The sequence below is a fragment of the Sebastes fasciatus genome, chromosome 22, assembly GCF_043250625.1.
Source record: "Sebastes fasciatus isolate fSebFas1 chromosome 22, fSebFas1.pri, whole genome shotgun sequence".
In the NCBI taxonomy this organism is placed as follows: domain Eukaryota; kingdom Metazoa; phylum Chordata; class Actinopteri; order Perciformes; family Sebastidae; genus Sebastes; species Sebastes fasciatus.
In genome coordinates, this window is record NC_133816.1 from 25070229 (window position 1) to 25083558 (window position 13330).

At 38.4% G+C, this 13330-nt stretch overlaps 1 protein-coding gene across 1 annotated transcript in view; it reads right to left on the minus strand.

The window, feature by feature from the left end:
• Nucleotides 1-13330, minus strand: part of LOC141761349 (uncharacterized) — a 96402-nt gene that overhangs the window by 32445 nt on the left and 50627 nt on the right. Inside the window, exons 5-6 of the mRNA XM_074624686.1 lie at nucleotides 2707-4174; nucleotides 284-448 (exon numbers count right to left, since the gene is read on the minus strand). Coding sequence (XP_074480787.1) covers nucleotides 284-448; nucleotides 2707-4174 — 1633 coding nt within the window. The remainder of the gene's footprint in view (nucleotides 1-283; nucleotides 449-2706; nucleotides 4175-13330) is intronic.

Consider the following 13330-nt stretch of genomic DNA (forward strand, 5'->3'; position numbering starts at 1 on the left):
ACTAAAGCTGAATAACTCTATTTAATGTACTGTAGACTACAGTCTAATAGTCACATTAAAGCTGAATAACTCTATTTAATGTAATGTAGACTACAGTCTAATACAGTCACACTAAAGCTGAATAACTCTATTTAATGTAATGTAGACTACAGTCTTATACAGTCACACTAAAGCTGAATAACTCTATTTAATGTACTGTAGACTACAGTCTATCACACAGTCAGCGTATCCGTGCATTACCATCTCTAAGTGGATCCAGATGGAGGCTGTGTCTCTTGGTTACCTGTTGCCATGGTGAATCGTAGTATCGGAGCTCCATTGATGATGAAGGCTGTTTTCATCCTCACATTTGATGGAACAAACTCTGATCAGCTGTTCTGGAGCCGAAACCTTTTCCATCTCAGAGTTTGTTAAAGCTGCTTTCTGAACCGGGCTCCTGGTGCTGGTCCTGGTGTGTTCAATCAGAGAACAGGAGCACACATTAGAGAGAGCTAATGCTAACGCTAGCAGTGAGCCACACAGCAGCAGAAGCTAACAGGCTAACTAGCTGTTAGCTTGTTAGCATGGAGCTAACTAGCTGTTAGCTTGTTAGCATGGAGCTAACTAGCTGTTAGCTTGTTAGCATGGAGCTAACTAGCTGTTAGCTTGTTAGCATGGAGCTAACTCTCTGTTTTCGGGTTTAACTCGGTTCATATTCTTCTTCTCTTCGTCTCCTCTTGGACTTCCGGCTCAGAGGAAGCTTGTTAAAGGGTTTACCTGGGTGTGTGAAGGTTCACCTGCAGCTCGAGCTCCAGACGGATCAAAGATCTTCAGCTAACAACAACAACTCTCCCGCCATCAGCCCGACAACCACACTTCCGGTTACAAGTACTTCCGGTCTGGTTTTTCAGTTTAAAGTGACAGAAAGTCTCCACCTGGAGGTCAGGAGGGAAACTACAGCTACATGGTTTATATAATGTATATATATATATATATATATATATATATATTATTATATTATGACCAATTATATACATTATATTGTGATCAATTTATATATATATATATATTTATTATACTATAACCTATTTATAGACGTATATATTTATTATATTATGACCTATTTGTCATATATATACTGAAGTATAAACGTCGGTTAATTTGTCTATTTTTCTTTTTTACATTTGGTCAAGATTTTTACTATAAGCTCCTTTAATTCATCGTTTTATTGAATCCACGGCTTTTACTTATTAAACACATGAATAGTACGTCGCCATCTTGGTTTTTAGTCGTCTCCATCTTGGTTTTTGGCCGTCGCCATCTTGGTTTTCAACAGTCGCCATCTTGGTTTTTGGCCGTCGCCATCTTGGTTTTTAGTCGTCTCCATCTTGGTTTTTGGCCGTCGCCATCTTGGTTTTCAACAGTCGCCATCTTGGTTTTTGGCCGTCGCCATCTTGGTTTTTAGTCGTCTCCATCTTGGTTTTTGGCCGTCGCCATCTTGGTTTTTAGTCGTCGCCATCTTGGTTTTTAGTCGTCTCCATCTTGGTTTTCAACAGTCGCCATCTTGGTTTTTGGCCGTCGCCATCTTGGTTTTCAACAGTCTCCATCTTGGTTTTTAGTCGTCGCCATCTTGGTTTTTGGCCGTCTCCATCTTGGTTTTCAACAGTCGCCATCTTGGTTTTTGGTCATCTCCATCTTGGTTTTTTGGCCGTCGCCATTTTGGTTTTTGGCCGTCGCCATTTTGGTTTTGGGCGGCCTCCATCTTGGTTTTTAGTGCTAGATTCTGAGGTTTCACCTCTTGTTGTTCCAAATCACATCTTCAGACTAGTAAAGAGCAAGTTTCCACCAAAAGAGAGCAGAAGAAGAAGAACAGAAAGGCAAAGAGCAGGAACACAGCCGCGTGGTTTCTCAGATAAGAGGTCATTTTAAAGTGTCGGTCTGCCCGCGCAGAAGATGCATCCTGGCACAATCATGGAGGACGCAGAGTCAGTCTTCAGCTCCTGAAAGCTCATTCTTTTAATAAAGATTGTTACAATTCAATCGTTAGATGATTTCTAATTTTGTATTTTTGATAAGGAAACATGCAGAATGGCACTAAACATGACGTTGGTGTTATCAAAGATGGTGGAATTGTTTTAATGGAACACTTCCTGGCTTAAAGGCAGTGGAATAAAAGTCTAACTAAAGCAAACACACACATATAATAATACACTACATTAATTGTCTTTGGACAAATCCAAACTACATTTTAGTAAAGATCAGAGTCTTTAGCGGCCTGTGGGAGAAAAGGGATCTTCTCATCACATGATAACAGTGGTTGTATTCGGTGGGGGAGATGGTAACCCCTGTCTCTGTTCATAGATGGTCTCTGGTGTTGGATGTGAATGTCCTCCTTGATTTTTCTCCAGCTGTCGACTCGTGGATGGATTATCGAACGGGTCTACGGGTCACAGGCCCAGGGGGTCGACTACAGTCAACAGTTTCTGGTCTTTACCAAACAATTCATCCAGAAAATACTCAGCAGATTAATGGATGGTAAAGAATTAAATATATAAAAGGAAGAAAGTATGTAGTCGTAGCCACGACAACACACATGCTGTTTAGAACATGAAGTTACTGTTGGTCAGACTTCAATGTGGAGAGAAGCTCTGAATATAACAACACAGCTATCAGGGCATGGGGAGGAGGCCGGAGGAGACAGCTAGCTAGGCTCTGAAACATGTTCACAACGATGCAGAGTGAATGCGCTGGTGGACTTTAAGGGAACTATCCTGAGAAAAAGTTTTACCACATTGGTCACACCAGTACGGTTTCTCTCCAGTGTGAATGCGTTGATGTATTTTCAGGGTACCTGATCTGGTGAAAACTGCTCCACATTCATCACAGCTGTAGGGTTTCTCTCCAGTGTGAATACATTGATGTGTTTTCAGGTGACCTGATTGAGTGAAAGCTGCTCCACATTCATCACAGCTGTAGGGTTTCTTTCCAGTGTGAATGCGTTGATGTATTTTCAGGTAACCTGATTTAGTGAAAGCTGCTCCACATTCATCACAGCTGTAGGGTTTCTCTCCAGTATGAATGCGTTGGTGGGATTTCAGGTTACCTGATGTAGTGAAAGCTGCTCCACATTCATCACAGCTGTAGGGTTTCTCTCCAGTATGAATGCGTTGATGTGATTTCAGGTTACCTGACTCAGTGAACACTGCTCCACATTCATCACAGCTGTAGGGTTTTTCTCCAGTGTGAATGCGTTGATGTCTTTTCAGGTGACCCGATGTAGTGAAAGCTGCTCCACATTCATCACAGCTGTAGGGTTTCTCTCCAGTGTGAATGCATTGATGTATTTTCAGTTGACCTGATGTTGTGAAAACTGCTCCACATTCATCACAGCTGTAGGGTTTCTCTCCCGTGTGAATGCGTTGATGTATTTTCAGGGTACCTGATGTTGTGAAAGCTGCTCCACAGTCATCACAGCTGTAGGGTTTCTCTCCAGTGTGACTGCGTTGATGTATTTTCAGGTGACCTGATTTAGTGAAAGCTGCTCCACATTCATCACAGCTGTAGGGTTTCTCTCCAGTATGAATGCGTTGGTGGGATTTCAGGTTACCTGATGTAGTGAAAGCTGCTCCACATTCATCACAGCTGTAGGGTTTCTCTCCAGTATGAATGCGTTGATGTGATTTCAGGTAATCTGACTCAGTGAACACTGCTCCACATTCATCACAGCTGTAGGGTTTTTCTCCAGTGTGAATGCGTTGATGTCTTTTCAGGTGACCCGATGTAGTGAAAGCTGCTCCACATTCATCACAGCTGTAGGGTTTCTCTCCAGTGTGAATGCGTTGATGTATTTTCAGGTCACCTGATGTTGTGAAAGCTGCTCCACATTCATCACAGCTGTAGGGTTTCTCTCCAGTGTGAATGCATTGATGTATTTTCAGTTGACCTGATGTTGTGAAAACTGCTCCACATTCATCACAGCTGTAGGGTTTCTCTCCCGTGTGAATGCGTTGATGTATTTTCAGGGTACCTGATGTTGTGAAAGCTGCTCCACAGTCATCACAGCTGTAGGGTTTCTCTCCAGTGTGAATGCGTTGATGTATTTTCAGGTGACCTGATTTAGTGAAAGCTGCTCCACATTCATCACAGCTGTAGGGTTTCTCTCCAGTTTGAATGCGTTGGTGGGATTTCAGGTTACCTGATGTAGTGAAAGCTGCTCCACATTCATCACAGCTGTAGGGTTTCTCTCCAGTGTGAACTCTCTGATGAATCAGTCCCTTTCTTCCTCTCCGTTTCTATAGCAACAGACATACAGACAGAGAGAGCGAGAGTCAGTGAGATGCCATGGTGGAGCGACCTATCTAGAACCATAAAGAACATTAAAACATGTCAGTGGAACATAACCCACAATGTTCCAGTCTGACTAATGCACTACCACCTGTGACAACCAACCGTGGTCCCTCTGTAGACATTTGATTGGTCACCACAGACATTTACACTTGACATTTATCAATTCTCACAATTATGGATTGTCCCGCATGCTAACGTACGGCACACTAACATACGGCACACTAACGTACGGCACACTAACGTACGGCACACTAACGTACAGCATACTAATTAATATTAATTTCGAGTATTTCAGAAAGAAGAGGACTTTTTAATATATATAAGGCCTCAACTAACAGAGAAAATGAACCTGCAGATGACCTTCTGGCCTTTTGGAACAGCTGCTGAGCGTCCAACGGCGTCCATCGCAGCCAACATCGCACTGCTGATCCTGACACGTGTCAGCGGGATGGAGCACTCCTTCAACACCTGTAAAATAACAATACAGAAAGAATATTGTTGACACTTTGTCTTGTGAAAAAAGGGCAATTAATAAACATATAATCAGTAAACATATAATCAATAAACATATAATCAATAAACATACAATCAATAAACATATAATCAATATACATTAGGGCTGCACGATTATTTATCATAATTATTAAAAAACTTGACAAATCTCCCTTCAAGGTGCATTTTGAAGTAATAAAAATGTGAGATTAATTTGTGATTAATTGAGATTAACTATGGACAATCATGCAGTTAATTTATTAATTATCAGGCGACATCCCCATTATGGAGTTGCATTATGGGAAATGTAAAACCCAGTATAGTTGAAGATTAACCCATACCGCGCACTAAGTCAGTCATTCATTCAAACAAGAAACACATTGAGGTAGAGACCTCATTTCCTGTATAGCCGAGTAAAAAAGTATGCATTCATACTGTGATTCATACACAAAACTGTTGAACTCTTTCATTTTAAAACTCATGTATAGTTATTACAGATAGAAGTATTTTGATGTCCTTATTGTATTTCTTCTATTCTATAGTTGTGTCTTGGCTTTACCAGCACAGTGCATGCTTCTGTGTTTTTTTATTTCTCTGTTTATTGTTATGCACCAAAAACAATAAGGCTAATTCCTTGTATGTGTAAACCTGATTCTGATTTCTGCTATTCTCTCTCTGTTAGCTGCTTTTTATGGGTTCCGATCAGTCTCAATATTAATGAATGCACACAAAGGAGTCACATATGTATCTGGTGATTTATATATAAATGACTCTCTCCACAAAAATATGTTTCAATGCACACAAACACAGTTATCGTTATATATAAATGTAAAAAAAACAATCCACATAAAAAAAAATAAATGTAATAGAAATCCACAAATATATGTACTTAAAAGTATTTGATCAAAAACACATTTGAATGTTGTTACATTTATAAACAAACTGCTGTCATGTGTGAACTTCACTGTGTTCATCTGTGTGGGTTTTATGAGATTCCTGACGTGCACGACCCACAAATGCATTTTTTTCAACAGGAAATCATCCGTAGCCAATCAGATGCGCTACTCCGGGTAGGGAATGAGTCCTTACCCCAAGTGAAGGAGTTCAAGTATCTCGGGGTCTTGTTCGCGAGTGAGGGGACGATGGAACGTGAGATTGGTCGGAGAATCGGAGCAGCACGGGGAAGACCCAGGACTAGGTGGAGAGATTATATCTCTACTCTGGCCTGGGAACGCCTCGGGATCCCCCAGTCAGAGCTGGTTAATGTGGCCCGGGAAAGGGAAGTTTGGGGTCCCCTGCTGGAGCTGTTGCCCCCGCGACCCGATCCCGGATAAGAGGCTGAAGATGGATGGATGGATTTAGCTCTGCTCTGTCTAGCTCTGCTTTTCCTGTCAATGTGTGAAACCCAAAGTGTTTCCATCCTTTACTGGATGTGTAGTGTTTACCACGCTGGATTTAACATGGGAGGGTGCAGGTCGTATCCACGACGACCCTCCAACGTTTTACACTCTCTGAGGTTTGTTTTGGTTGACGGATACAGAACGGATACGACGTCACGTTACTCAGACTACCACAATAAAAGCGGTAACTTCCTTCTACCTCTGCATAGACTCAGATGAAGCAGATATATCCATTCCCCCCCCCCAGCTGCCACCTCAGTAGATATTGATGAACAGTTGGAGCTGTTTTCTCCTCTTCTTGGTGTCGTTATGAAGCCATGAAGTCATGAAGTCATGAACACTGACCTGAACATCGGTGGGATCAGAGGACGAGCCTGCTGCTGGTCTTCTGGGGACCTTGTTGCTCCGCTGGTCCGGGTTCTGCTGCTCCTCCTCCGGCTCGCTCTTGTAGTGCTCCTGGTCCTGGTCCAGGTCCTGGTCCTGGTCTCTGTTTCAGAAAGTGTGATGAGTGTTTTATTTCCTCATTGGTTCAGTCCGTATGGAAGGTTTACTGTGTGTCAGATATCAGTTTGTTACTCTGGACTGTCTAAAGTGACTCTTTTATGTGCCGTCAGTCATTTCTTTGAACATTCAGATATCACACAGCATCAAGTGTCTCTCAGCTCAGAACCAAACCTCTGCATGTCCTTCTTCTTTATAACACTGTGACTGTGAACACAGACAGCTGTCAGTCTGTTAGAGCAGCTTAATGTAATGTAGACTACAGTCTAATACAGTCACATTAAAGCTGAATAAATCTATTTAATGTAATGTAGACTACAGTCTAATACAGTCACATTAAAGCTGAATAACTCTATTTAATGTAATGTAGACTACAGTCTAATACAGTCACACTAAAGCTGAATAAATCTATTTAATGTAATGTAGACTACAGTCTAATACAGTCACATTAAAGCTGAATAAATCTATTTAATGTAATGTAGACTACAGTCTAATACAGTCACATTAAAGCTGAATAACTCTATTTAATGTAATGTAGACTACAGTCTAATACAGTCACATTAAAGCTGAATAAATCTATTTAATGTAATGTAGACTACAGTCTAATACAGTCACATTAAAGCTGAATAAATCTATTTAATGTAATGTAGACTTCAGTCTAATACAGTCACATTAAAGCTGAATAAATCTATTTAATGTAATGTAGACTTCAGTCTAATACAGTCACATTAAAGCTGAATAACTCTATTTAATGTAAATTAGACTACAGTCTAATACAGTCACTTTAAAGCTGAATAACTCTATTTAATGTAATGTAGACTACAGTCTAATACAGTCACATTAAAGCTGAATAAATCTATGTAATGTAATGTAGACTAGTCTAATACAGTCACACTAAAGCTGAATAACTCTATGTAATGTAATGTAGACTACAGTCTAATACAGTCACTTTAAAGCTGAATAAATCTATGTAATGTAATGTAGACTACAGTCTAATACAGTCACACTAAAGCTGAATAACTCTATGTAATGTAATGTAGACTACAGTCTAATACAGTCACACTAAAGCTGAATAACTCTATTTAATGTAATGTAGACTACAGTCTAATACAGTCACATTAAAGCTGAATAACTCTATTTAATGTACTGTAGACTACAGTCTAATATAGTCACATTAAAGCTGAATAACTCTATTTAATGTAATGTAGACTTCAGTCTAATACAGTCACATTAAAGCTGAATAACTCTATTTAATGTAATGTAGACTTCAGTCTAATACAGTCACATTAAAGCTGAATAACTCTATTTAATGTAATGTAGACTACAGTCTAATACAGTCACACTAAAGCTGAATAACTCTATGTAATGTAATGTAGACTACAGTCTAATACAGTCACACTAAAGCTGAATAACTCTATTTAATGTAATGTAGACTACAGTCTAATACAGTCACATTAAAGCTGAATAACTATTTAATGTAATGTAGACTTCAGTCTAATACAGTCACATTAAAGCTGAATAACTCTATTTAATGTAATGTAGACTTCAGTCTAATACAGTCACATTAAAGCTGAATAACTCTATTTAATGTAATGTAGACTTCAGTCTAATAGTCACTTTAAAGCTGAATAACTCTATTTAATGTAATGTAGACTACAGTCTAATACAGTCACTTTAAAGCTGAATAACTCTATTTAATGTAATGTAGACTACAGTCTAATACAGTCACTTTAAAGCTGAATAACTCTATTTAATGTAATGTAGACTACAGTCTAATACAGTCACTTTAAAGCTGAATAAATCTATGTAATGTAATGTAGACTACAGTCTAATACAGTCACACTAAAGCTGAATAACTCTATGTAATGTAGACTAGTCTAATATAGTCACATTAAAGCTGAATAACTCTATTTAATGTAATGTAGACTACAGTCTAATACAGTCACACTAAAGCTGAATAACTCTATTTAATGTAATGTAGACTACAGTCTAATACAGTCACATTAAAGCTGAATAACTCTATTTAATGTAATGTAGACTTCAGTCTAATACAGTCACTTTAAAGCTGAATAACTCTATTTAATGTAATGTAGACTACAGTCTAATACAGTCACTTTAAAGCTGAATAACTCTATTTAATGTAATGTAGACTACAGTCTAATACAGTCACTTTAAAGCTGAATAAATCTATGTAATGTAATGTAGACTACAGTCTAATACAGTCACACTAAAGCTGAATAACTCTATGTAATGTAGACTACAGTCTAATATAGTCACATTAAAGCTGAATAACTCTATTTAATGTAATGTAGACTACAGTCTAATACAGTCACACTAAAGCTGAATAACTCTATTTAATGTAATGTAGACTACAGTCTAATACAGTCACATTAAAGCTGAATAACTCTATTTAATGTAATGTAGACTTCAGTCTAATACAGTCACTTTAAAGCTGAATAACTCTATTTAATGTAATGTAGACTACAGTCTAATACAGTCACTTTAAAGCTGAATAACTCTATTTAATGTAATGTAGACTACAGTCTAATACAGTCACTTTAAAGCTGAATAACTCTATTTAATGTAATGTAGACTACAGTCTAATACAGTCACTTTAAAGCTGAATAAATCTATGTAATGTAATGTAGACTACAGTCTAATACAGTCACACTAAAGCTGAATAACTCTATGTAATGTAGACTACAGTCTAATATAGTCACATTAAAGCTGAATAACTCTATTTAATGTAATGTAGACTACAGTCTAATACTGTCACATTAAAGCTGAATAAATCTATTTAATGTAATGTAGACTAGTCTATCACACAGTCAGCGTATCCGTGCATTACCATCTCTAAGTGGATCCAGATGGAGGCTGTGTCTCTTGGTTACCTGTTGCCATGGTGAATCGTAGTATCGGAGCTCCATTGATGATGAAGGCTGTTTTCATCCTCACATTTGATGGAACAAACTCTGATCAGCTGTTCTGGAGCCGAAACCTTTTCCATCTCACAGTTTGTTAAAGCTGCTTTCTGAACCGGACTCCTGGTGCTGGTCCTGGTCCTGGTGCTGGTGCTGGTCCTGGTCCTGGTGCTGGTCCTGGTGCTGGTGCTGGTCCTGGTGCTGGTGCTGGTCCTGGTGCTGGTCCTGGTCCTGGTCTGTTCAATCAGAGAACAGGAGCACACATTAGAGAGAGCTAATGCTAACGCTAGCAGTGAGCCACACAGCAGCAGAAGCTAACAGGCTAACTAGCTGTTAGCTTGTTAGCATGGAGCTAACTAGCTGTTAGCTAGTTAGCATGTAGCTAACTAGCTGTTAGCTTGTTAGCATGGAGCTAACTCTCTGTTAGCTTGTTAGCATGGAGCGAACTCTCTGTTAGCTTGTTAGCATGGAGCGAACTCTCTGTTAGCTTGTTAGCATGGAGCGAACTCTCTGTTAGCTTGTTAGCATGGAGCTAACTAGCTGTTAGCTTGTTAGCATGGAGCTAACTAGCTGTTAGCTTGTTAGCATGGAGCTAACTAGCTGTTAGCTTGTTAGCATGGAGCTAACTAGCTGTTAGCTTGTTAGCATGGAGCTAACTCTCTGTTTTCGGGTTTAACTCGGTTCATATTCTTCTTCTCTTCTTCTCCTCTTGGACTTCCGGCTCAGAGGAAGCTTGTTAAAGTGTTTACCTGAGTTGTTTGCTGGTTCACCTGCAGCTCGAGCTCCAAACGGATCAAAGATCTTCAGCTAACAACAACAACTCTCCCGCCATCAGCCCGACAACCACACTTCCGGTTACAAGTACTTCCGGTCTGGTTTTTCAGTTTAAAGTGACAGAAAGTCTCCACCTGGAGGTCAGGAGGGAAACTACAGCTACATGGTGTATATAATGTATATATATATATATATATATATATATATATATATATTTATTATATTATGACCTATTTGTCATAAGCCAGACTACTGAGGCATACATTAACTGTCATCCACAGATTAAAGTGAAACTAACTGCATTAAGGCACCGACACAGAACAGTAACTAATGAATGAGGGATGTTTCATGGAGATATCTATTACATTTTTAAAATTACAACTTTATAATATCATGACTTCAATGTGGCCCTAATACTCCGTCGTACCGTCGTACCGTCGTACCGTCGTACCGTCGTACCATAGACCTACAACAATGATAAATAAAAATGAAAATGTAAACGAAAAAACAGTTATTCATTGTCTAATGTCATTGACTAATGTCTTTTATAGATCCACAGGGAGCCACTGGAGAGGAGCTGAAGAGGCGCAGGTTGCTGACCCCTGGACTAAACCATACAACAAATTAAAATATTGAACAATTGGATGACATCATAGTTAAATCCCTTCATTTTAATAATTATACTGTAACACACAGCGGTGACATCAACATACTGCTTATCCAATCCCTGCCGCTTTCACTACGCTGTGGCGTCTCCATGGTGACGTCTGGTGTCTTTCCTGTGGATGTGAAAAAAATAAAAAATAAAAATAAAAATATATATATACTGTACGTATAAATACTTATTTTTATTTTTTTATATTTTTTGATTTAATAAAAAAATGAAAAATAAATATATATTTAATTATATATATATTTATTTTTATCTATATTTATTTTTATATATTTATTTTTTATAAAATTTTATAAAAAAATATAAAATAAATGTATATATATATATATATATATATTTTTTTTTTTAAATATTTTTTAATTTTAAATTTTTTTAACTTGGCATCCCAGTTTACCACCCTGTTACCTGTTAGAGTGTATGTCTCTGTATACGAGTCCCAGGACGACGGTGGACATCAGGTAAGGAGCTCCCACCACCAGGTGACACACCAGTCTGGAGACAGACAGGAGGCGTGCTGCTGCAGGAGCACCAGGACCTGCTGGTGGTGAAACAACCAGATCCATAAATACTGTATCTGATATGAACGTCAAACATGAGGCGGCATGTGGAGCATCTGGCCTCATGACCTGCGGGCTGTATAACATTCAACAGCTTATTAGACGTGTGTTTCCGGAGCTCACCTCCCGTCACGTTTCCAGTAAAACCATCAGACGGTCGACCTGCCTCTCCTCTCTCCGTGGCTCCTCCTGTGTATGAAAACCAGTACGCAACAAAACTACTTAGTTAGGATTAGGCAACAAAACTACTTAGTTAGGATTAGGCAACAAAACTACTTAGTTAGGATTAGGCAACAAAACTACTTAGTTAGGTTTAGGCAACAAAACTACTTAGTTAGGATTAGGCAACAAAACTACTTAGTTAGGTTTAGGCAACAAAACTACTTAGTTAGGTTTAGGCAACAAAACTACTTAGTTAGGTTTAGGCAACAAAACTACTTAGTTAGGTTTAGGCAACAAAACTACTTAGTTAGGATTAGGCAACAAAACTACTTAGTTAGGTTTAGGCAACAAAACTACTTAGTTAGGTTTAGGTAACAAAACTACTTAGTTTGGTTTTGGCAACAAAACTACTTAGTTATGTTTAGGCAACAAAACTACTTAGTTATGTTTAAGCAACAAAACTACTTTGTTAGGTTTAGGCAACAAAACTACTTAGTTATGTTTAGGCAACAAAACTACTTAGTTAGGTTTAGGCAACAAAACACTTTAGTTAGGTTTAGGCAACAAAACTACTTAATTAGGTTTAGGCAACAAAACTACTTAGTTAGGTTTAGGCAACAAAACTACTTAATTGGGTGTTAATTGGAAAATATTTGACAAATCCATTAATTATCAGAACTATGTAAAAATGATTTACTTTGTACCTCGAAAAGACTTTAAATTTGAAGTTAAGGTGCAAATGCAGGGGTTTAAACCAAATGTGAGGTAAATGAATGATAACATATGCAAGGTTTAAGGGTTAAAACAATCCTTAAAGTTTACCAAATAGCATGAAATCCATAGATAGATGGATAGACGGATCGATAGATGGATCGATTTTAAGGGGCCTAATGATCCATTAAAAGTACCTTATATCAAAATCCATTATTCAACACATTAATCGTCCTCTTAAAATCCCATTATCTTAAAAAAATGAAGGAATTCTGTTTCGCAGTGATAAAAAAACAAACAGCTGCTTTCTGTAACACAACCTGCAGTTTGAATAATAGAAATTAAATTGTTCTACGAATAGACGCTAATAGACGACGTTCTCCACTAGAACTTGTGCATTAAGAAAAAGCCTGTTTTGATATGAGAAGTGTGTTAAAGTTAAAGTTAAAGTAAAGGTGACGTTACTCACAGAGTGCGAGGAGGAAGCCTGTGAACTCCATCCTGTCTCGATGCTGACTGACGGTTAAACCGGATAAAGAAGAAGCTTCATAATGAAGGTTAATAATAACTGAGCGGAGCGTTGAACCACAGAAAGACTGCTATTTTCATCTCAGCTTGAGAACTAATGAAGACTTTCAGACGAGTCTCAGACGCACTAATAGAACCAACTTGTTCATACGGCTTTGTCACAGTGTTGGTTGGTATATTAAGACATGAAGACAAACCACCAACATTATCTCTGTACACAGAAGAACTTCAGAATAACCATCATTTATAAATGGTAAATACTGTATATAAGAAGTGGACGGAGTC